The sequence below is a fragment of the Prionailurus bengalensis genome, chromosome D1, assembly GCF_016509475.1.
Source record: "Prionailurus bengalensis isolate Pbe53 chromosome D1, Fcat_Pben_1.1_paternal_pri, whole genome shotgun sequence".
Taxonomy (NCBI): domain Eukaryota; kingdom Metazoa; phylum Chordata; class Mammalia; order Carnivora; family Felidae; genus Prionailurus; species Prionailurus bengalensis.
The window spans coordinates 278,906-303,822 of NC_057346.1; the positions used below are offsets into that span (position 1 = coordinate 278,906).

A 24,917-nucleotide genomic window follows, 5' to 3' on the forward strand; every position below is an offset into this window, starting at 1 on the left:
CATTCTCACAGGCACATCTCTGATAGAGGAGGAGGCAAACAAGTTGGGGAAGTGATGGTGGTGATCTAAGAAGTCCTCTGTTAAGGGAGCAACAGGCCAGCATCCATGAGCACAATACCCACACTTGTAGGTGGGTGCCTGAAGTAACACAAGGGTAAGACTTTGTTGTGAGACAGAGTTCAGGGGCCAATAAAAAACAAATTAATGCATTTGAATTTTAGGATCTACATAGTATCACATTTGGGCAGTACTTTTGAAACCATATATTTGCTTGAACAGGCAAATAAAAAAGATCGAAAACAATCTGCAATTAAGGTGGTAAAGTACTGTATACGCACGCTAATAGGACACCTGGGTGGCTCAAGCTGTTAAGCGTACAAGTTCATTTCAGGTCATGATCTCACGGTCCATGGGTTTGAGCCCCGCATTGGTGCTGTGCTCAAAGTTCAGAGACTGGAGCCTGCTTCAGATTCTGTGTGTCTCTCTCTCTGCCCCTGCCCCACTCATGCTCTCTCTCTCTCAAAAATGAATGTTAAAAACTTTTTAAAAAAAAACATGCTAAGAAAATGATGAAAAAAACTCTTCATGGCATTCTCTAAAAGGAAAAACATGGTTTTAAAAATAAATAAGTAGGAGAACCTGAGCAAAACACATCAGCTTCACATTTGTGTTTTTGTTTTTGTTGTTGTTGTTGTTTTTGGTGTACAACTGTTTTCCAAGGGACAAGAAACTTCAAGACCATCTTCAAAGACAGTGGTGATTCATATTTCCCAATGGCATCTAAGTTGCTGTAAGTAAATCTCATTGAGAATTAAAGTCCTTAACTTCAATGCCTTGATGCTTTAAATGGCCACATGCTGACCTAAAACAGCTATGCACACATTCATCCAGTAAACACTGGACATTGATGGAGTGCCCTCTATATGAAGATGCTGTGCTATGGATTCTGGGTATTCAGTGAAGAACATAACAATCATTATCTTGCTAAGTTATATGCACAGGAAGAATATACTAAGGCTGATATGATCCATAAAAACACAATATGCAATTTTGAAAATATTAGCACCCCTTTTCATGTAGCTATTTCCCCTTGTCTTTCAACCTAACAGTGTCAGCAAAATATCCATATTCTTTCACTTTATATTAACTTTGAACATAATTAAGATAAAATTATACAATTGGCCAAATGAACCAAAGAGAGGCAACTTGGATTCTCTAATAAAAGAGTGCTTGACAGAAATGTGAAGACTAAGGCTCTGCCACAACAGCTCTGGAGCAGCAGGTGAGATGCTGGAACTTTCTGCACTCTCTCCAACAATGAAGGGAGTAGTCCAGTGGATACCTATTCTCCTTCAAGTCCTACTAATCTATGGATGTGGGAAACAAATGCAAACTTCAACATGTTTTTAACAATGTAATTTTTAATATTTATTCTTAAAAAGTTATTCATTTATCTTTATGATGATATAATGCTTCCTGGCTTTCAAACCATGATTTATGCTTTAAGGGCACCATTAAACGTGACGACAAGATTCAAGCCCACTTTCATCCCCCATTTTTCATGATATAGCATGGAGGGTGAGGACAGGTTCATAATCAGAGGAGAGGATCCAGACAAAGGGATCTTTGTGCATTGTGCCTTTGACTTATTTACCACCTATTCATTAATTTACAACCTCACGATTGGAAGTTATTAATTTGATGTCTCCTTCTTTCGTTAGGGGCCACTAGTACATCCAAAAAGTGTTAATGGAAATAAGAAAGTGAAAAAAATATGTTTCTTTGGGATTTTTTTTTTTTGAAGATGAAGAAACCTTAACATTTGATATGTCAATCACCTCCAGTTAAGGCAGCTCAGGACACTACATGCCTATAGGGGTGGCGGCGGGGGGGGGGATTTAATAATATATCAACATCACCCAGGCCTTCGTTCATTCACTCATTTCTATTTTAAGGGCTTTGCGTGTGCTGTTCCCAGTTCTTGAAATGCTCTTTTCCTGACTGGCTTATTTGCTCTGCCTCATCTTTTGGGTTTTAGCTTAAAACGTAAGCTCCGCAGAGAGGTTTTCCTGCCCACCTTATGAAAAATAGATCTGGAGCCAGCTAGGTCACTTGACACTTACTTTATTCACTGGCTTGGTTACATGTTTATCTACATCCTGCTGGGCTCTATGGAAGGAGAGATTTTGTTTAGCTCACCTCACTGTCCCTGGAGCCAGAACTGCTGGCAGATGGCAAGTGCTCAGAAAGCACTGGTTGGTGAAATAAAGGAAGGAAAAAGTGCTTCTGGGTCACTGATGGGGTTCACTGGCTGCTAGACACCTTGCTATAGAAAACATGTTCAATCGAGGTTTGTGAACCAGTTGGCTGCAGCTCAACATAGATGGTAAAGGTACATCTAAACTGTAAAGAACTGAACTGAAGGCATGAGGCTGATGCTGTACCAACGAACACACCAGACGGCACAGCAGAGGTAACAGTGGCAGGTATGTCAGAAAATGGCATTCTGTTCATTTGAGAATGTGTGTGATTACAGATTGTCCAGACTGTAGATCTTGAAGCGTCAATGGCCACAGCTTCTGTGTATTCGTAACATTTCAGTACAACACACAGCACTCCCACCACTTCATGCTCTCAATAGGTAGAGTCCGAAGATTCTTCATTCCAACAGTTATTGACACTTTGGGCTGGATAAGTCTTTATTGTGTGGGGCTTCCTGTGCATTGTAGAATGTTTAGCAGGATCCCTGCCCTCTACCTACTAGATGCCAATAACAGCTCCCCTGTCCGGTTGTGACAACCAAAATGTCTCCAGGTATTACAAATGTACCCTGAGGTGCCGGTAGTGGGGGCAGGGGATGGATCACCCCTGGTTGGGAACCACTGGTATAGTTGAATGGTATATGACTAAACAGTTATAAATTCACATGGATCACTTTTATGTGACTAGTTCTTCTCTAAATCTGAAATATAAACTTGGATACAAATATAACAAAAAATTCCAATCAGTTTCTAATACATAATAATCATATAATAAATACTTGTTACAATCATATGAAAGAAAGGGAATGTAAGGATAAATTTACTCAATGGTGCAAAGAAGCACTATTACCACTTGGTGGCAGAAAATTCTAATGTAGAACTAAGTGTTCCATGGCCAGCTATTCAAGCAGGCTAGAAAGTCAGGGGGATTCAACTGGCCAAATGAATAGTATTTAAACCTTAGGGATGTGGATATCTATAAATGGTAGTGATGTGTGAAATGCAACGGGAGTGGCAGCAGGTAGAGGTGGCTTTAAGCTTTGTTCCTGACTCATGTGAAAATACACTGATTCTGAGTGAGCTACTGTCTATCTTTGTTTTTATACCACATCTCCTGCATTCTTTATGTTTTCTCTTGTTCATTTCCTAGTAATTATTTTGATATTAGCATTTAGAGTAAAGCCAGGAACAGGGCAATGAGCTAAAAATGTATAGATACCATGTTCAGTCCACAGGGATGCAGACATGAAATGCACCACGTGGGGGCAGTGCTTATAAGCGCTTGCTTTGGAATCAAGTAGATCTGAATTTGAATTCTGGCTGTTGTTTGAAATGAGACTGTGGGCAGGTTACTTCAGCTCTACTGTCCTCGGGTTTCTAATGCATGAAATAGGGGAAATAATATTACCTAGCTGCTAGAGGTGGTGTAAGAATCAAACAGGAAGGCTGTGGGATACACCGCTTGACATACAGTAGATGCTCTACAAGTGTCAGCAGCTATTACTGTTGTACAGAAGGATAAATATCTACTATGTGGATTTAGTCCTATTTCATGTTTCTTTTTCTTTTTTTTATTTTTAGTGTTTATTTTTCTTTGAGAGAGACAGAGACAGAGACAGAGAAGAGCATGGGCATGGGAGAGGCAGAGAGAGAGGGAGACCCAGAATCCAAAGCAGGCTCCAGGCTCCCAGCTGTCAGCACAGAGCCCAACATGGGGCTCGAACTCATGCACTGAGAGATCATGACCCGAGTTGAGGTCGGAGGCTCAAGCGACTGAGCCACCCAGACACCCCTCATGTTTCATTTTAATCTAGTCTAGTCTACTCTGCTGAATATTACTGTTCACTGATGTGTCCATGACAAAGTCATTCAGGGAATGAAATATTCTGTGATTCCCATGATTCCCACACCCAGATGGGCCTTAGAATATCCTAAGGCCTAACTAAAGTACACACTTCCACACCCCAATGCCAGAAATTTTAATTCAATATGCCTGGAGAAAAGGATTGGGAATTTGCACAAAATCAACATATATCAGTTATATGTGACTAATAACAAAAAAAATCTGCACATGTCACTCAACCCAGTGCCAAACAGACAGAAAATGCTAAAATGACATCTATTGCATAGGACGCCAGAGCCTGTCTGCAACTGACAACTTGAAAGTGATCCCTCCTGGAGCTCGAAGAGAGCGGTTATTCAGGAAGTTATCAGCATCTTCAGGTTTATGCATCATACAGTGTGGCAGAGATGGGACTTGAGTTATGCTGGCCTCTCAGAATTTATCTGAAAAGGTAATGCTAGCAGCCAATTCAGGGACCTTCAGAGCTCAAGGATATAACCAAAGATAATAAATAGGTCTTCTCACTTTGTTTCAAAAAGTATTTTTATGGGGCTCATTCCACTGATTTCTATGGTGCACCCAGAGCACGTGTGGAGGTGATGTTGGTGGAACCTATCCACTTTTGTCCTCAGGGAGTCAGAAGATCTGAGTGAAATGGAAACTTAAGCGTTGTTTTGGAAGTAGACTTCATGAAAAAGAGAGCAAACGTTGCACAAATTGGTAAGAAAGAAGGAACCGTGAGAGTTTTTCTTAGTCCCTATCAGGGCCAAGCACATTCCAGTGGACACCCACTTCAGTAACAATAGGCAAACTTGACTGGAAATACAAACGTGTGCTGTAAAAGCACTCTCCCAGGAGTGTAGCTAATGTATCAAGCAAAAGCAAGCTGTGGGCGTCAGTTCTGCTCATCACAAGCTTACATGGCAAGGAAAAGTAAAGGAGATGGCTGCATTATGTCAGTCCCCTAGGAACCAAATGCCAAGACACAGTAAGAAGTAGGAGTTGTGCTCAGAATCATGCCTGTGACAGGTAACAGGGAGTAGGAGCAGGGGGCAGAAAACGGTCTTAGACTGTGGGGCTTGGCTCACCGTGAAAGAGGGAAAGGTAAAAAGACCAAAAGAGTCAGCCAGCCCGACTGGGAGTTCCAGCACCAACTGCCCCGAGGCAACCCTGCCCTGGTGAGGAAAATGACCGACAGGTAGAGAGGCTCTGCTGGATGTGTGTATGCCCACCCCCACCCCACACTGCTCAAGGGCAGTGAATGAGATCTCCGTTGGGTCCCGGACGCTCCTCTATCAGTTTAATTTTTCCTGCTTTACATCACTATCCCTGTATTTCATTACCCACAAGTACCCAAACATATATGCTTAATATCTGTCTTAAAGATATACACGGTTCTTTCTTCTGATTAACTGGACATAAGCTTATTTCCATCACTCAATAACAGATCTTTGAGGCATTATTAACACAATTAAAATCTTTAATGTATATATTACCTGTTTCTTGAAATTGCTTCTGAACATTTGTCCTTTTTTCTGAAAAGATAAGCCTGGACACACATATGACTTCATGTTTTCAAATATGAGCTTACCTGTTTTTTGTCAAGTGATAATTTTGAAAGGTCTTCATGACTTCCCCAAATTCCAAATTTCTTTTCTTCATTTCTCTTTTAAAAATAGATAGTAAGATGAGTACAATTGCTAATTCTTCATTTAGAATTACAAAAACAATTTCATTCTTTATTCCATATCTTATTTTTTTTTTATTTTTTTTTCAACGTTTATTTATTTTTGGGACAGAGAGAGACAGAGCATGAACGGGGGAGGGGCAGAGAGAGAGGGAGTCACAGAATCAGAAACAGGCTCCAGGCTCTGAGCCATCAGCCCTGAGCCTGACGTGGGGCTCGAACTCACGGACCGTGAAATCGTGACCTGGCTGAAGTCGGACGCTTAACCAACTGCACCACCCAGGGGCCCCTTTTATTCCATATGTTAAAAGCCATCTGGTCTGATTCTGTAGCAAGTTTCAAGAAGAGAAACATTCTTATTGGGTGCTTCCCATTGGTGAGAACAATGAATTCTCTCAGGTTGCTGTTCTATTAGAACTGTAAACTCCATTAATTAATGTAAGTAAAGGAGTATTAAGTAAAGGGAGGGACATTCCTGCCATCAACCCACTGAGTTCTAGAAGTTAGACATCCAGAAGAGTGCTATAGATGGCCTGTTTCTCCAAAATTTCACACAGTATAGTAATAACTACATTTAAAGCAGGTTTTATAATTCTCAAGGTCCTGGGGCGCCCGGGTGGCTCAGTCGGTCAAGCATCCTACTTCGGCTCAGGTCACGATCTCACAGCTCATGAGTTCAAGCCCTGCATCAGGCTCTGTGCCGACAGCTCAGAGCCTGGAGCCTGCTTCAGATTCCATGCCTCCCTCTCTCTCTGCCCAAACCCACTTGCATTCTGTCTCTGTCTCTCTCAAAAATAAATAAACATTAAAAAAATTATAATTCTCAAGGTCCTTTTATATACTCATTTGATCTTTATGATGTAGATATAATTTTTATTCCCATAGTACAGTTGAAGAAACTAAAGCTCAGAGAGTTTATTATTTATTTGAGAACCCCAAATGGTGAGTGGCAAGCAGAGCAGGAATTAGAATATTTCCTTTTCTCTCAGTGATAGAATCTTAGAATGGCTAGAAACTTTTACGATCATTTGGCTCAACTACCCACTCACTGTTGGAATATCTTCTAAAAATTCCTAATATTGGTCATTCAGCATTTATTGATTACATGCAATGATGGGGAACTTACTACTTTGCAAGACAGCCCACTCTGTTAGACAGATATTTTCTTTGATTTTTTTAATGTTTACTTATTTTTGAGAGAGAGACAGAGCGTGAATAGGTGAGGGGCAGAGAGAGAGAGACACAGAATATGAAGCAGGCTCCAGGCTCCAAGCTGTCAGCACAGAGCCCAATGTGGGGCTCAAACTCACGAACCTCAAGATCATGATCTGAGCTGAAGTTGGACCCTCAGCCGACTGAGCCACCCAGGCGCCCCTGGACAGATGTTGTTGTGACAAGTTTGTTTTTAAATAGAACTACAGCTGAACTATTTGCAACTTTTGCCCATGGCATCTCTCCCTGTTTTTGAAGGGACAAAAAACAAGTATACCCATGGGGCGCCTGGGTGGTGCAGTCGGTTAAGCGTCCGACTTCAGCCAGGTCACGATCTCGCGGTCCGTGAGTTCGAGCCCCGCGTCGGGCTCTGGGCTGATGGCTCAGAGCCTGGAGCCTGCTTCCGGTTCTGTGTCTCCCTCTCTCTCTGCCCCTCCCCCGTTCATGCTCTGTCTTTCTCTGTCCCAAAAATAAATAAAAAACGTTGAAAAAAAAATTTTTTTTAAATAAAAAAAAAAACAAGTATACCCCCTAGTCAAAACAGAGTTCTAAAGATATTTGCCTTGTTCCCCTTCAATCCTCCTTTTTTGGATGTAATCCCCAAGTCCTTCAACTCCCCATCATATGACGCCTTACATGCACCTGTTCCCATGCTGGCCCTTCTCCTCTGAATGCATCCATCTCTCATTGCTTCTCCTGGATGTGGTTCTGCACCAGCAGAGTTCCTGCACAGGGTAACTGCCCCTCCTCCATACACAGTGGCACACAACTTTCCACACTTCTGAATATACTGCTAACCCTCATCTAAACACTGCACCTCTTCTATGTTTCTTGAGATTGCTTCCTGCATAACTGTTTCCATTTAATACCCCTAGATCTTTCTTTCTTGAACTACTTAATGCCAAGCCTAGACTCACATATTACATGTGAGTAATTGATTTCTAAGTTTTCAGTGAAGAAGGTAGAGTCTGTCAAATTCCCCCAAGCTACTGATGCTTTACCAGGCTGTGTGAACTGAACATGAGGTGGGGCTTGTGGCCACAACAGCAAAAATGGGGCCAGAATAGCTCTCCTTTCGAGTACCCTCTACAGACAATGTAATACATTATTATAGTTACATTTCATGAATTTTTCCTGTATTCTTTTAAGTAGGAAATGTCCAAAGTGCTCCTCTCAAGTAGATACAAGCCAAAGGACTGTGCTCATTTGGCAATGATCGGACGTGTCATCATGGATCACTTCTTTTAAATGATCCTAGCATTTAAAAACATAATTTTAAATTATCAAGTCAAATTACCTTGTTCATCTCTGCATCCTCCTGGAAACCTTTTTTATGGGCCTGGAACATCTCAGAAATCCATTTTTTAAGCCTCAGTAAGAGATAAAACAGGGACTTTGGACTTGGCACCAGGTTGAAGGGAACAGGTAATGTTCTCCCCTCTTCAAAGTAGGAAAACCAAAGCTTGGCCCTTGCAAATTTCCACTCGACATCAGCATCGTCCTGTGTAAACACACACGTCAGTTCAGCAGAGACATGTGAAAACTGAATTACTGCGATGCGACCCACACTGTGTACCTAGGCAGGAGCAATGGTGCCTGCAAACACTCTCAGGTCCCAAACACCACTCCAAGATTTTTTTTAATGCTAAGGTTCTACTCACACTCTCTCCAAAATCTGTCTGAAATTTTTATCAGGCTTAGAGAATACAGATCTCAGAATGTGCTTACGTTTATAAACACCCTGAAAAGTATAAATGGATTTTTCTACATTCTGAAAAGAACACTATGAAAAATTATTCACTCTTTTGTTCGACACAAGATCGTAAGTTTGATTACTTTGGGACACATTCCAAAATTTCTGGAATAAAAGTTTGTATTATCACTCCAGATTCGAGAAATGGTCACTTTCGAAAATCACTACAAAAAAGATTTGAACACTAGTGGTATTTGTAAGCAACAATTTTTAAAAATAAAATGTAAATTCAAGCTGATATGGTATTTCTAAGGTTTTTTTTAAAAAACAATAATGAATCTGACATTTCTCCTCCTTATGACCTACTACCCACCACACATATTGATGTTGCATTTGGAACCAAAGAGTTAAAATTTTCTAGATTACTGGACAAACAACTATATGAAACAGGCAAAAAACAAAAGGAAACACAGCCTATATTTTCACCACCAATGAGGAGTTGATGCCTGGCATAAGTTAAAACATGTAGTCACAGACTATACACATGTACAGAAATCATACCTCAATTTCCTGGAATGAACTGTTGATCATTGCAATTAACATATTTAACAAAACAATGACCATTGTGACATTATAGACTCCATAAAGAACATAACCGATATTTTCAATGAATTTGTGATTATAGTTGATGACCACTGACTTCACTTCAGAAAGTCCAAATATAGCCCAGAACAGTGTCTTAAAACTCTCCTCAACTCTGGGGAAAAATGAAGAGAGAAAGGAAATAATGCAGTGTATAAATGACAATAATACCATAATAAAAGTGAGTTGATTGTGTGTTTGCAAATTACTAAGTATTCATGAGAAAATCCTTTACTTCTATGAACCTCGGTTTTCCTTTCTGTAAAATGAATACAATAGGTTTTATTTCCTGGATGGTTGCAGGGCTGAAGTCATACCGTGCATATGAACCAGTCAGCTCAGTATCTGGCACATAATAGGCACTCAATAAACGTTATTAACATAACTTCATAACCACAGACACTAACATAAGTAATCCATAGCTTTGGTAATCGAGTGTTAAATGTATTACTTAATAAAAATAATACAATGTTAGAGTCTTATTAGGTTTCCTGCTCGTCTATACTTCTACTCATATCCAATAATTAGATAATAACAGTGTGTGTCTTAAGGAAAATGTGACAATATAAACATAGACGCTGTAACCAAAATCACTGACAAGTCTTAGGTAGGAATTTCAATGCTTTACACATAATTACTGACCAATGCTAAGCCCAGCTTAACCCAGCTGGCTTCATTTCTCTGATAAACTGCACTTTATGAGAATAGGGCTAACAACAGGTTATGCTTCAGTTGATGCTTCATATTGGAACATGGACCACCTAATATCTGAGTAATCTGTTCTAAGCATATTTTATAAAAAACCACTGTGGCCGTGGTGAACCTCAGTCAAAACTGGGGTTGATAACCAGGATCTTCTCAATGAGAATATCTGACAAAATGAATTAGGAAAGAAGCTGTTCTCCCTGTGCACCCCCCCCCCCCAAGAGCCTCTGATGAGAAGGCTGTACAAGTAGGAACACACATTCTAGAGTCGTGGACAAGAGGTTACATACAGCCTGGCTTGTCCATACACTAGCATCTCGGTGAAATTCAGCAAATTATTTAACTTTTCTGAGCTTTGTTTCTTCTTTTTGTGAAATAGAGATAATGAAATGTTGTGAGTGAGGTATTTTCCCAGAAGAACTGGCACTAAAAATGTTAACTAGTATTGCTTAATGATAGGAAGGTGCCTATATTTTCAAGTTCTTCCAATTAATTTAAAAATCCTCTCTCATTGCTAAAGAGAAACTGGAGATGGAAGTCTTCACTGAAACATTGTCTATCCCATAGACACATATGAACACACTTAAACTATCCTATAATTAATCTGCAATCTCCATCATCAAAACATCCAAGATGACATACGTTGTGAAAGCTTCATTTTGTTTTGCACCAATGTAGTAGGAGTAGAGGTTGAACATTCCAATCATAAAGGCCACAAACACCATGATGAATATGACCATGAACTTGAAGATGTCCTTCACTGTTCTTCCAAGCGATATCTGCAGAGGTCCAAAGCTTTCATTGGCTGGTAAAATATAAGCTATTCTTGAGAAACTTAGAACTACAGCAATTGCATAAAGACCTTCAGATATAATTTGAGGATCAGAGGGGTCCCACTTTATCCTGGCTAGGAAAGAGAAAACACAAGAGTTATCATGAGTTTCTTTAAGTTGTTTACTCAGGCAACTTCTTTTCTGCTACTAAAGAAATATAATTACATTAGCCATCAAGTCTCTAAAGGAAATCTGTTATCTTACAGGGCTTCTATAAGGGTCAGGTATATGGGAGCTTCTGAATATATTGAGAAAATGAGCCCCCTGGTCTGCCGGCAATTTTCCATAAGCATACAGCAAAATGGTTAAGAGCTAAAACTAGGGACTCAGCGTATGAAAAAATTCCAGTGTGTGTGTGTGTGTGTGTGTGTGCACGCGCACACACGTGCACACACATCCCTACCAGAAGGACAGGTACAATTATTTAACTTTTCTTACTTTCATTTTCCCATCTTTAAAAATGAGACGATACCACTCCACCTTCTCTCATCTACTTGCAAATTCATTAAGCCAATGACTAGTGTTCAGGAAGTGCTTGGTGCTCCATAATTGGTAGCATTTATTATTTAATCTTAAACTTATAATTACACTATAATGCAATTTGGGGCTTGCAAAGTGCAGTTATTTCAACTAGAAGTCATTTTTATTGATCACTCAAATAAGTATTTTTACCATAAAAATGTAGTGATTATTCATTTTTAAAAATTTTCTGGCATTATTATATTAGTTCATCAATAGTTCACCCAATATTAGTTCATTGGGTTAGTTCACCCAATAGCTCACCCAATAGTTCACTGGGTTCATCAAAACCCAATTAAGAAACCATTATGAGGAAAAATGCAAAACAACGTGTAAGAAAGAGGAAAAACATGATTTGCTGATTTGTATTTGCTTATTTGTTGAGAAGTAAAATTAGTAAAGGATACAAGAAACTAATAAAAGCAGTTTCCTTTTTTATAGTAAGTTAGTACAATGTATGGATAGCTTTGACTTTTTAGAATTCTGTATATGAAAAAGTATTAAACATTAAATATTTAAAAAATAATAAAAAGATCTCTATGTGATCCAGCCAACAAACAAACCCATGGAGATGTCAACTGAATGTTAACAGATTTCTTATCAGAGCATTATAGTAAGTACCGACAAGGGGTCTATTCTCCACCCACTAGGTCTCTTCAAGGAAGGGTCTTCCCTCAGCAAACAAAAGCATCTCTTTCCTCGCCCTCCCCCACCCTGAGGTGGATCACCTCATCTGACTCCTATTTTGGGACAGCAGATAAGCGAGCGCAGTTGCTTCGGCTCCACCCTCCTCTGCTCCTCCGCTAAGGGACCTCACACCACCATTGGCTGCCATTCCTGCCTTGGGGGGGGGACTGCCCTACCCATGTTGTCCAGAGACCAAAGGATGCACCTGCCTGATTCTGGAGGGAAATTTCACCGAGCCCCTTGGCTAGGAGACCCAGGACTATGTCATCTGCCTGGAACTTGATCGGTATTAGAGGCCACGCTCCAGCCTCTATCGCTTTGTTTTGTTTCTCATCTGCCTGGCAGGTTCGAAGCCTGGCAGGGAAACTGTGGTGTCGTGTATCAGGAGCCACCCAGAGACACCAGCAGCTCCCTTGCTGTCACACAGTTTATGTGTTTTGAATGGAAATGGTACTCAAACGTGTACTGTTTTTACTAGACAAGAAGAAGAAAAAATCTAAGACCTAAGACAGGCATTCCCAGTGGAGTTTGGTAGTTGTCAACTGATCGAGGAGAGAGAGCGGGAGGCATCCAGCCGGCAAGGAGATCAGGAAGGGAGAAGCCAAAAGCACACGTCTTCACACAGATGCTTCTGAAGATGCCAGTAATACTGTGAGAACTGAGCAGGAGCCAAACTACTAGTCACTTCCTTTCATCAGAAAACTCTGCATATCTATTAACTTAAGTTGACTGTGCACTACAAACTCACCCAAATTGTAATACTTCACATTGTCTCCCAGTGTGACTTTGGTCAAGTCCTTCAAAGTATCATTTGCATCAATGATGTGTTGGGCTTTGGAAGCATGCCAAAATGCCATGAATCTCGCAATGAATGACGCAGCAAAGATCGCCAGCATACCAAAATCAAGCATATTCCACAACTCAAACAAGTATTCCTTGGGGCCTTCCGTCCAAATTTCTTTACATTCGGCCCATATCATGCCTGCATTGGAAAGGGGTTAAAATAGACCCAATTCAGTTTCATTCCAGCCTTAGCTCTTCAACAAAACAAAGTAAGTTTGAAAGGTCTTGGTCTGACATTTGAAGCCCTTCAAAATCTGGCCTCTTCCCACCCACCCAACCCTAAATGCCACGTCCCCACAAAAGCCACAGTCCAGCAGTATCAGTGCATCACCTAAAAGCAGTCCGACAAGGTTCAAGCGTGTCCAAACAATCTTTGGTATCCATGGATCCTATACATAACAAGTGTATTTACGAGATCTTCACGGTGGACTCTTCATAATAACCAAAACATCCAAACACACCTGCTCACACAGGTAAAACCTAAGTGATCGTGGACTTCCACAGATGGAGTATTATGCAGCCATTTAATATATATTTTAATTACTATGGAGTAGTGGCCACAAGGACAGACCTCACAGACCTCCAACTACAGGAATTTAATTGGCTAAGGGCCTCAGCAACCGCATTCTGGAACCATGGGCACTTTTCCCCCAAGGCCATGCTTCCCAAAGGCTGCTTCCAGCTGGTGACTGAAGGCACCCCTTCTTGGGAGACCCTGGGCTTCTCTGATGCCTGACTTCGGCTCAAGTATTTCCTGCCAGCTTCGCTGACCTGTCCTCAGACTGAATAGACATCTGAGATGCTTGTATCAGACATTCCCTCCCTGCCCTCTTACCTCAGGATCAGACTTGCCTCCCCCATCTGACAGCCCTGAAACCTTCCTCACTCCCCTCCCCATTCCCTCTCAGTGAAGGCCCTTTAGCAAAACTGTTGGCATTGAACCCTGTCTCTGCCTGTGCTTCTTGGACGGCCTAAGACACGTTGGAAAATGTTTATGGCATAAACATTTAAACATGCTAGGTAAAGGAGTAAAAAGTGTCATAGAGTCTACGACTTTATGTTTAAAACCAGCACCATATAGGACTGCACAGAGTCACGGGAGCATATTATTCACGGTCACCTCCTGCTGGGGGAGTACGAAAGACACTACACTCTCACAAGAAGTCAGCATGCTGCTTAGGAGCACAGGTTTGGGATCGGAGTGCCATGGCTTGGGACCCGGTTCGTCCACTCGTTGGCAGTGTGATCTCTGGCACATTATTCAAACTTTCTAAAGCTCGGTGTGTAAACTGGGGATGACAGTGGTTTGTGTCTACCTCATAGGGTTGTTTTAACACTTAAATAATGCGTGTAAAATGCACAGGGCATGTGGCACTTGGAAAAAATAACACCTAATATTTATTGGGCACTTACTATTTTAAATTTTCTATGACTGGCACATACTTTATCTTTTAAAAAGAATTTTTTTTTAATGTTTATTTATTTTTGAGATAGAGGCAGACAGACTGCGAGTGGGGGAGGGGCAGAGAGAGAGGGAGACACAGAATCCGAAGCAGGCTCCAGGCTCTGAGCTGTCGGCACAGAGCCCGATGCGGGGCTGGAACCCACGGACCGTGAGATCATGACCTGAGACGAAGTCGGACGCTTAACTGACTGAGCCACCCAGGTGCCCCTACTTTAGCTTAATTTAAAGGATGTTACTGTGTTAACAAGATGTTGCTTTACACCATTACCTTTAAGATATTCTTTCCAACATTGTACCTACTTCTAGAACCATCTGCAGAAATATAACCCAAGCTCCAATGATCGATCAAGCCTACCTGTATTAAGAAGGCTGTCATAGTCCCCCGGCTGAAACTCATCTCCTCCCCTCCCCAGCAAGCACCTGCCCCACATCCTTACGCCTGTCATGACCCTCTATCACAGAGCCCACACACAGCTTACTGTGGGCTTTTCTCAAAAGCGGCATTCTGCACACACAGAGGAAGACAACTTCATTACTTACTTGAGTGCTTCCAAGGTACGAGGGATCTAGGACTGGATTCACACCTATGCCAGTGGGTCAGGTTAAAACAAGAAATCCTGCCTGTGTGCTGGTACACACCCCCCAGGCACACAGTGAGCAGGAGTGAGGGAAGCCTCCTCCAGGCTGTCCCTCTGCGGGCTGCAGGAATGTGGAGTGCCTGCAGCACAGGGGCCGAGGCACCTCTGAACGCCATCCAGCCTAGTTGTGTAGGGCCTTCCGTCCTGCTGGACTGCAGCTTTTGTGGGGACGTGGCATTTAGGGTTGGACGGGTGGCAAGGGGCCAGATTTTGAAGGGCCTCAAATGTCAGACCAAGACCTTTCAAACTTACTTTGTTCTGTTGAAGAGCTAAGGCTGGAAAGGAAGGCTCTCCCCCTCCTCTCCCACCTGCCCGCCACCTTTCCTCTCCAGACATAGAATTCTTGATGAAACCTCATCTTACCAAAGCTTAAAAAACAAAACACAGTGAATTAGTCTGCCTGAAGGAAGCTTCCGTCCTGTTCACTCCAAGGAGCCCTGGGGGCTGCCAGGCACAGCTGAGAACCCCCCAGCCTGGGCAGCTTCTCGGGGCAGGGGAGACTTCTACCTGGGTGTCGAGCCGGAGACAGGTGGCCAGACTGCTGAAGGCTGCCCGTCCCACAGCTGGGTTTTCAGAAGAATCGCTTCAGTGTGGATCTGCCACAACAGCAGAGAATGAGCAAACTCCCTCTGCCCCTAAACTTCTCGAAACAAAACAGAACCACCTGTGTGCTCATTCTGTCTATTCCCCAGGAAAGGCTGGTTTACCATGAAGCCTGAGCCCCGTTTCATCTTCTTTCTCTTCAGATGAGGCTCTCCAAATAAATAAGGGTCCTCTTACCCCCACCCTCCAAAGTGGTCTTTCCCAGTCTCCTCAAGAGCTGCTCCATGGCGGGGACACTCACTGCCGTGGCTGCTCTCCTGAACATGCTCCCGCGTGTGGCACTCAGATGTGGTCTGGACACAGCTCACACAGTGCCCCCCGGGATCTTTGCACATCGGCATCACCAAGCATGTCTCCCCCACTGTGTTCCTGCTGCACCCCCCTCTCAGGGGTCTCAGCTCGCCAGTCAGCCTCATCAAGCTCTCCTGCAGCTCAGTTCCATAATTCAGCATTCCAAGTTTGTCTCCAGTAAAAACTGGATACATTTGCCTTCTGCGAACAATAGAAGGCCTCAAGCCCACCAGCTGACCCAAATAGGCCATTTCTTACTAATATTTCCAGAAGGCGCAACAGCCTCCTTTCCAGAACAACTCCAAGAAGAAAACGATTATCCACGTCAGAAACCAACACACAAGTCTGACTAATGCTGTAATGCTGAAGCTGCCTGCTCTGGCTTTTCCTATAAACAGACCCTGTGAGCGAATCTGGGAATCTCAGGTAGAAAGGGTGCTGGGCCAGCAGTTCTAAGGAAAATGTATTCATAACATTAAAAGTTAACATAACATTCCTGGTTTAGATTTCTAAGTGAAAAGGGAAAAACTTTTTTTTTTTTAATTTTTTTTTCAACGTTTTTATTTATTTCTGGGACAGAGAGAGACAGAGCATGAACGGGGGAGGGGCAGAGAGAGAGGGAGACACAGAATCAGAAACAGGCTCCAGGCTCCGAGCCATCAGCCCAGAGCCCGACGCGGGGCTCGAACTCACGGACCGCGAGATCGTGACCTGGCTGAAGTCAGACGCTTAACCGACTGCGCCACCCAGGCGCCCCAAGGGAAAAACTTCTAATGTTTATAATAAAATATTAGTATGAGGTGCATTATATTTGATAAAGGATAAAAATGAACATTCATTATATCTAATCCCCTTACACAAAATTGAATGTTTTCAAAGTTTCATCTTGAACTAGAATCTTATCTTGCTTGTTTTCAGTAGGAAATACCACTCCTATATAAAAGTAACAGACACTCTCAATGAAAAGTCTAATAACCATAACTACCTGAAATTTATTAAACATCTCCTACGTGCCAAGCACTGTGTTACATACTTTATACTCACACACACACTGACACTAGCACACAGGCGGTTAGTTTACTAAGATAAAGGCAATGTCCAAACGACTGTTCTTATTTTAAATCCAATGCTCTAAGTTGGAATGTAATTTATTTCCTGCAGTTCTGTGATATAAGGTAAATATCAGTTACATTGCTAAAGAAGTAGTGAAAAATCACACTCTTCTTCTTTATCCAAGGCTTAATTACCCTCGGTGATGTAATTCACACGGTAAGCCCTCATCCCTATTTCTCCGGGGTGCTGTATTTTCTAGTATTTGGTGGGCATCTTCGCCTGAAAATCCCCAGGGCACTTCAAAGGCAACTACAACCCAGACTTAGTCATCAGCTTCTCATTCTCCAGGCACCAATGGTGATCGTCCCTCCGTTCTCTCCCTCTCAGAGAAGTGCAGCACCGCCGAGTGGTCCAGGGTGGAGTCCACATCTCTCCCTCCATGGGCACAGTGCACCACCAACTCCCCGAGGCCTGAGTCCCCACCCTCACCCTGCTCTCAGGGAGCCAGTGGTGGGCTCTCAGCTTCCATACCCACCGTCCTCTGGCTAAGATGTGACAGAGCCATCACCAATGCTGAAAGCCACCCTCAGCCATTTTGCCTCACCGTCTGCCATCACCCATGCCCTCAAAGGCACCTGCCTAACTCCTTACATTTCAAGGGTGCCTGGTGCACCCTAAGGCCCTAGCTTCACATGCAATGTTTCCACACCTTGTGGCGTCCATACTCCCCCAAAACCTTCTGCCCAGCTAACACTACCTCATCTCCAAAGTCTTAGATGGAAGGTACCGTCCAGGGAGGCCTTCTCTGCCCTTTCCACAACCCACTCCATTCTAGACTTAGGTGTCCAGTCTGTGTACATTCACAGTACCCGAATCGTGCCTCAATTACAGTATTTGTCTCAGTGGTTTTCATTATTGATTTACTTATTGACCTGACCCCCACACTTAACTCTCCTGGCTGCAAGGACTGCACATTCAGCTCAGGATCCTCCTGACCTAACGAAGGCACCACTTGCCTATTTAATCTATTAATTCGTAAAATCCGATTGAAATACCTTTCTCGTTTGCATTATGTTTAAGGGCAAGCCATGTGTACAATTGATTCTGATGACAAATAGTGTATTAGTTAAGACTGCTTTCCCTCTGCCTCACCTGTCATTGGGAGATCTAAAGGAAATTACTCAATCCTCACCTGAACATTGTAAATAGATGCTGGTATCATGTTACAGATTACAAAACCGAGGTGCAGGGAGAGTGTGTGAGTTCAGGTATGTGAAGGGCTTTGAACAGTTCTTGGTACATAATAAATGTTCAATAAATGTGAATGACTATTAGCTTTGGTTCCCATTACATCTCAACATAAAATCATGCAGTCGTTGTGAAATCTGAAGTCCTAGCTCTCCCAAAACATGAATGGGAGTACTTCATCCCTGGCAGGATTCAATTAATACTATCTTATTGTTTCCTCCTGGGTTTTTATTGGAAACTTAAAAAGCACATGGCATGTGACAAAGTTGTGCCCCAATAATGAACCCGAGATAACTGTGTTTTAAAAACAGAAAATGATGCACTGTATCGTGCGGAATGTATTTGCATAGCTGATGTGTGAAGGAGTCAGTGTCATTCAAAGTGCTAAGCTGTGAAAAAAAAAAAAAAAGAACAAAACAAAGATGACACAATATCGGTCTTTACCTATTACCCAGGATATAATGAGCATCTCCATCCATGAGAAGCAGGACGTTTTCATCCTGAACAGCTGTTTTGCATTATCTGTGCTGGTTTCATTGGGAAGGAGTTTGGTGCCTTCAAATCTGTCAGCAGCATTCATCACCAGCAGCCCCAGAAAAATGGTGAAGGAAGCAGCGTGTGCCACAAACTTCATGAACGGTCCGCGCATAATCTTCCCCATCTGCCACAGTGCACAGCAAAAGAAAATCTTAACTTTGTTTTGTACACTTTGCAAAACACACACACGTGTGCACAAGAATAAATGTCTGGATACTGCAATATTCTCCTAAGAAGGTTACGTATATTTATATAATTGATGAGAGAACAGCAACTCTTTATGCTGTGCTAAAATTCTGGTCACATCCTTCATCCATATATGCTGCTATTCTGGATTTATGTTTAAATAAATTAACTTTTGTGTTAAATGATACTTAAGTTCTAAAAATATTATATAACTCTGACAAATAGTATTTTACAACAGAAGGCAGGGCATGGTATCATCATCATTCATAAAAAGCAAACTACTTGGGGCGCCTGGGTGGCTCAGTTGGTTAGACATCCGACTTCAGCTCAGGTCATGATCCCTCAGTTCACGGGTTCAAGGCCCGCGTCGGGCTCTGTGCTGACAGCTCGGAGCCTGGGGCCTGCTTGCGATTCTGTGTCTCCCTCTTTCTCTGCCCCTCCCCTGCTCATGCTCTGTCTCTCTCACTCTCAAAAATAAACAAACGTCAAAAAAAATTTTTTTAAGCCAACTACCTTCCTAGGTACAAAGTGCTGAGGAGGCAGCAGTGAAACTACTGAACTGCATCTACTCTGCCTGGACCTTGGTCGACGTTGGCTTTGCTCGCTGCCCTTGTGTGTTTCACGGACACGCAAGCAATGCGGGTGTTGTGTGAACAATTCCAAGGAGAGAAATCCCCACTGAGGACAGGGCGGCAGGGCGGTTCCCATTATACATTCGGAGCAATATCCCGGAAAGACACTGGATTGAAAATCCAAAATTTTCACGTCAGGTTCCAGTTTCATTCCCTCGTCAGCTGAGTGGCAATGAGCAAATTTCCTAACCCATGTGAAAATCAGACTCTCTGTGTGAACTATGGAGCCAGTGAAAGCTCTTGTGCTTCTACAGGCCCGGATTAGTTTCCATCTGAGACGCACAGAACCCCCTTGCTGCAGCAGAAGGATGCTTCGCGTCCGAGATGTGTCTCAGGGGCTCTGCGCACCCCCTAAGACGGTAACCGCCACCCAGGAGGTATGGACAGGACTCTTCCTTAGGACACGGTTCATAACTTCCAACAGCCTTTCAAGCGAACCTATTATTCCAGAAAAAATGTGTAAATTGATAAACACACCACCAGCACTTAGCCAGCACTTGTTTGTGCCAAGTACTGTTTTCAGGGCTTTACTCTGTGAACTCATGTCCCCGTGACAATGGTTCTAAGAGCAGGTGCCCCTAAAATGCCACGGTTGCTGATGAAGAGGCTGACAAAGGTCCAGACACTGGCCTAAAAGTCACACAGCTCATACGTGGTGGAGCTGGAGCCTGAGAGCAGTTCTTGTTTCTGAGTTAATGCCTCTATATGGTTTACAAAACAGTTTCGTATTTTTTCATTGAGGTACATAAATATGTCAGTTCTTCTAGAAAAAAAGAAGCTCCTTCTAATATTGAAAAAAGGTAAATAGTACAATGGAAGGAATATAATCAATGTTCTCTGTTCCTACAGACTTTACTTGTTTATGTGGTTTTCAAAACCATAAAAGTTAAAGCTGAAATAAATCATACAGTTTAGTCCCTTCTCTCTTGGTATTTAGGATCTTATGTCAGAATATCAGAATGCATGTGCACACAAGTATTTATCTCACTGTATCTAGATCGAGCTAGCTAGCTAGCTAGCTTGAAGCCAATGGATCCAGAGAATTAGCTATATTTAGATATACTGTGGAGCCAATCCAAAGTTACTTTGTAAAACTCTGCTGTAATAATGTCTAAAAATGCTACTTTCATAAGAATACTCATTAGATTGAATCAAACAGTGTGTTTTTTTAAGATCCTGTTTAAGTAGAACTCTCAAATAATTGAGTAAGTGTAAAGCAAACACAAATGGGTAACACAGTAGGTTTGATTTTCTTTTGCCCACTGTCCTTAACTATGTTTCTGTACAAATATGAACTGTTACCGAGGTTGGGGATAAAAATAGAGTTGAGAATAAACAGGTTGGATCACTCTGGGACATGAGGTGAACTGTCCTGGACAGTGTCCTGTCCCTCAGGGCAGGGTGTGCGATTCCCCACTTCCACTGGGGTGTGGCCCTTGTGTAATATTGGCTCCTTCTTGATTTTATTCAGAAGGGGGAGAAGAGACTCAAGCCAGGCATTTTTGCTGTTATGAAACATGCTGGTTTAAAGGGGGAAAAAGCAAACAAACAACAAGCAAACAAAAAGTTCATTGGCAGGAAACTAAAATGGTGTGTTCAGATATTTATCATACCCTCTATTTCTTATTACAAATCATTTAGAGTTTTGTTTCTCTTTTAACTAAGGGAGATTTTTGGCACCATTCAGTGGACTTTAAGAATTGAAGTGAGTTATCCATTTTAGTAAAATTTGTCATTTATACATTGTGGGATGTAAAAAAATTTCTAATAAGGTTAAAGAAGGGCACTAATCAATTGAATAAGGTGAATAATTAATGCACCTGACAAATTTTTGAGGTTAAGCACTGAAAGAAATACTTGGCTTTAAATATTACATATTATACTTTTTTCAAGTATTTTTAATGACTAAATACCTAACTCCAAAAACCGATAGAAACAGAAAAGTTTGAAGATAGCTTAAGCTAAAATGGTTTGAAATCACAGCATGACCTATTTTTATTTTATTTTATTATTTTTTTAATGTTTACTTATTTTTGAGAGAGAGAGAGTGAGGGAGGGAGGAGCAGAGAGAGAAGGAGACACCGAATCCAAAGCAAGCTGCAGACTCTGAGCTGTCAGTCCCCTGATGCAGGGCTTGAACTCATGGACCATGAGCTCACGACCTGAGACAAAGTCGGATGCTTAACTGACTGAGCCATCCAGGCACCCCTGACCTATTTTTATTGTAATGACCATAAAACATATTTGGGTTATGGTGTTAAAAGAAAATAAGTGAAGAAAAGAAAGTTTCTGAAAGAAGAAAGCAGACTGGAGGAAAGAAAACCCAAATTTAAACAGGAACAGACTCTGTCAAGGTGCACAGGCTTGCAATTAGATGCCTTAATTTTCATGGATGTATTGGAAATTTTTTAGTATTTAAAATGATATTTTAAATAAAAGCATTAATTTTGAGCAATCTTCCCCCATAACCTGTGAATAATGTTTATGTTCACTGCTAAGGGAAAATTTGTGAAAATCGATTATATCATAATGCTTCAAAGGCTAAATAACAGGCAGTAAAACAGATTTTAGATATTAAAATAAAATACCTTAACAGTGTCCTTATAATTAATTATTTGCCTCAAGGTTCCTACACAAGGATGAAAAACAGATGCCAAGAAAGAAACATGACCAGGGAAGAAGAAAATAGTAAAGGAAATCAGGTTAATTGGGATTCAGTCAAAATCTAAGAAATTCTACAGACTGCCCCAAATAGTCTCCTGTCAGAACAGCAACCATTGTGGAAGGCATCATGCTTCAGAACTCACTGGATATGGAGAAGGACAAATACTCAGTTTAGGAAGATATTGTAATTTTACTGAGCACAGGGTAATCAGTGAACAAGGATAATTCAAAACATCCCCACCCCCACATACTTCATTCAGCTCACATCTCTGAAGACTCAGGAAATGTACGTTAAAGAGAGAAGAGACAGTAAATGCATAGATGGAGCCCATGTGCCCATAAGGATGGGTCAGAATTTTTGTTTCAAAGTGAAATCTGTCATTTCTGTGAAAAGGGAAGAAAAAGAAAACTGTACCTTTCTAGAAGAAAATCTATGCTGCAAATTTCTAATTCTAGTAAATCTCACTATTTTCATCATTTATGTTTTACTTATAAAAGCTCAGTTTTGGGGCCTTATCTTTTTAAAGGAAAAACAACGTATAATGATAGCTTTTACCCTCAGGAGAAAAAGCCCAGTTTCCAGCAGGTTTCTATCATCGCCACCACAAAGAATAATGTTGTTCCCTCTCCGTAGAAAGTCTTGCACCTATAAACCATTTAGGAAGGTCCTAGGCTAAAGCATCAAGTATGTGACTATGTAATAAGAAGACAGTATGTTGGTAATGGGGATACATGTGTTTGCATCCATGCGTTACAAAGTTTGAAAATGAGTCAGGCCCACGTTAAGAACAGCAGATACTGAACGGGCATTTTCACAGAGCACACGGATGGTCCAGCTGACATTTCAGCCACATAGCTTTAGAATTATTTCAGTCTGACTTTCAGATTTGAAACCTAAACGTTACAGACATGTGGTTTCAAAAACATGGAAGAATAAGATTTTTGGCAACGCAGTTCTGTGCCTGTAACAGAATGATAGGTCCGCATGCTTCACACTTGTTCCATCACACTAAAGAAAGGCTGGATCTATCTGAACATATTTTCACCGAAGTCTGGGCACATGGATTTTGCTGATAGGCTATCTTTGCTGTCCAGTTACGGATTACTCCATCCCTAAAGTAAATATTCTTGACTGAACCAAGCATCACATTAGTATTTACATGATTATTCGTTATTTAGATTAAGATTTATCTGGTAATATGAGCTAAATAAATACAAAAAAAGTAAGTTTAATCTCAAACTTTGTCAAAGGAGGAATAAAAGACAAAAAATGTTTATCTTTTAGGATTATATTTGAAATACGTGCTCAATGCATACTATAACCTCAAAACATATATGAATTAGACATGCCTACAGAGAGGATGGAAACATAGTAACTAGGTTTTCTTTCTCAACTTAACAGTGGTGCTATTGCAGGTTAATTTTCTACCCACTTTTCCCCTTATTTCCTATAGCAAATAGATGTCATTTTTGTAATATTAAAATCAATAATATTATTTAAACCCAACTCTGACATCTATGAAATTTTCATTTGGAAAACAGAATTTTCCTTGCTTAACTGGCTCTGATATATACAGCTTGACCTACTTGTAGGTGACGATAAGGTCCAGGCTTCACAGACATACCTTGCTGCATGGAGCAAACCAGTAAATGAGAGCCAGGAAGGGCAATCCGACAGCAACCGCCAGGACCACGAGAAACTTAACCGCCATGGTCTGCTGCCGCAGACCGGAGAGGTTCTCATACCATATGGACAGAAGCTGCTGTTGACAGTTTGGATGAGCTACAAACTAGCAGGGAAGTGACAAAACATTTAATAGCTTGATTAAAGAAAAGTTCACCAACTCTTGGATTCTAAATATTTTGTTCTGTGGTTTCCCATGAAAACTACTGTTAGAAATAAAGAGTAAACATAGAACATCTAGCTGACAAGCATCAAGCAAGGCGGCAGGAGGTTCTAACATGTATTATATAAATTCGAAGATTCCAACTTATCAAATTTTTCCTTTATAACTAACGGGATTTCCTTGAAAGTATAGAAAAAATTCTGAAATTTAATATTATAAAAAGATTCGTAAATGCTTCACATAAGGACTTTTACATTTATATGTTATTTTCCATCTAGAAACAGTGATGTAAAGATCCTACTGGCCCAGGGGTGCCTGGGTGGCTCAACTGGTTAAGCATCAGACTATTGATCTCGACTCAGATCATGATCCCAGAGTTGTGGGATCCAGCCCTGCATTCCTGCACTGGGCTCTGTGCTGAGCACGGAGCCTGATTGGGATTCTCTCTTCCTCCCTCTGCCCCTCTCCTGCTGCTCTCTCTCTCTAAGAAGAAAGAAAGAAAGAAAGAAGGAAGGAAGGAAGGAAGGAAGGAAGGAAGGAGAAAGAAAGAAAGAAAGAAAGAAAGAAAGAAAGAAAGAAAGAGAAAGAAAGAAGGAAAGAAAGAGAAAGAAAGAAAGAGAGAAAGAAAGAGAGAGAGAGAGAGAAAGAAAGACAGAAAGAGAGAAAGAGAGAAAGAAAGAAAGAAAGAGAGAGAGAAAGAAAGAAAGAGAAAGAAAGAAGGAAAGAAAGAAAGAAAGAAAGAGAGAGAGAGAGAAAGAGAGAAAGAAAGAAAGAAAGAAAGAAAGAAAGAAAGAAAGAAAAAGAAAGAGAGAAAGAAAGAGAGAGAGA

General features: G+C 41.4%; 1 protein-coding gene across 1 annotated transcript in view; it reads right to left on the reverse strand.

Annotated features, from left to right (window-relative positions):
- The window catches only part of TRPC6 (transient receptor potential cation channel subfamily C member 6), a 130,381-nt gene that overhangs the window by 11,397 nt on the left and 94,067 nt on the right, over window positions 1-24,917 (reverse strand). The window contains exons 4-10 of the mRNA XM_043579154.1: window positions 23,868-24,032; window positions 18,668-18,884; window positions 12,831-13,064; window positions 10,686-10,950; window positions 9,258-9,453; window positions 8,301-8,504; window positions 5,696-5,770 (exon numbers count right to left, since the gene is read on the reverse strand). Coding sequence (XP_043435089.1) covers window positions 5,696-5,770; window positions 8,301-8,504; window positions 9,258-9,453; window positions 10,686-10,950; window positions 12,831-13,064; window positions 18,668-18,884; window positions 23,868-24,032 — 1,356 coding nt within the window. The remainder of the gene's footprint in view (window positions 1-5,695; window positions 5,771-8,300; window positions 8,505-9,257; window positions 9,454-10,685; window positions 10,951-12,830; window positions 13,065-18,667; window positions 18,885-23,867; window positions 24,033-24,917) is intronic.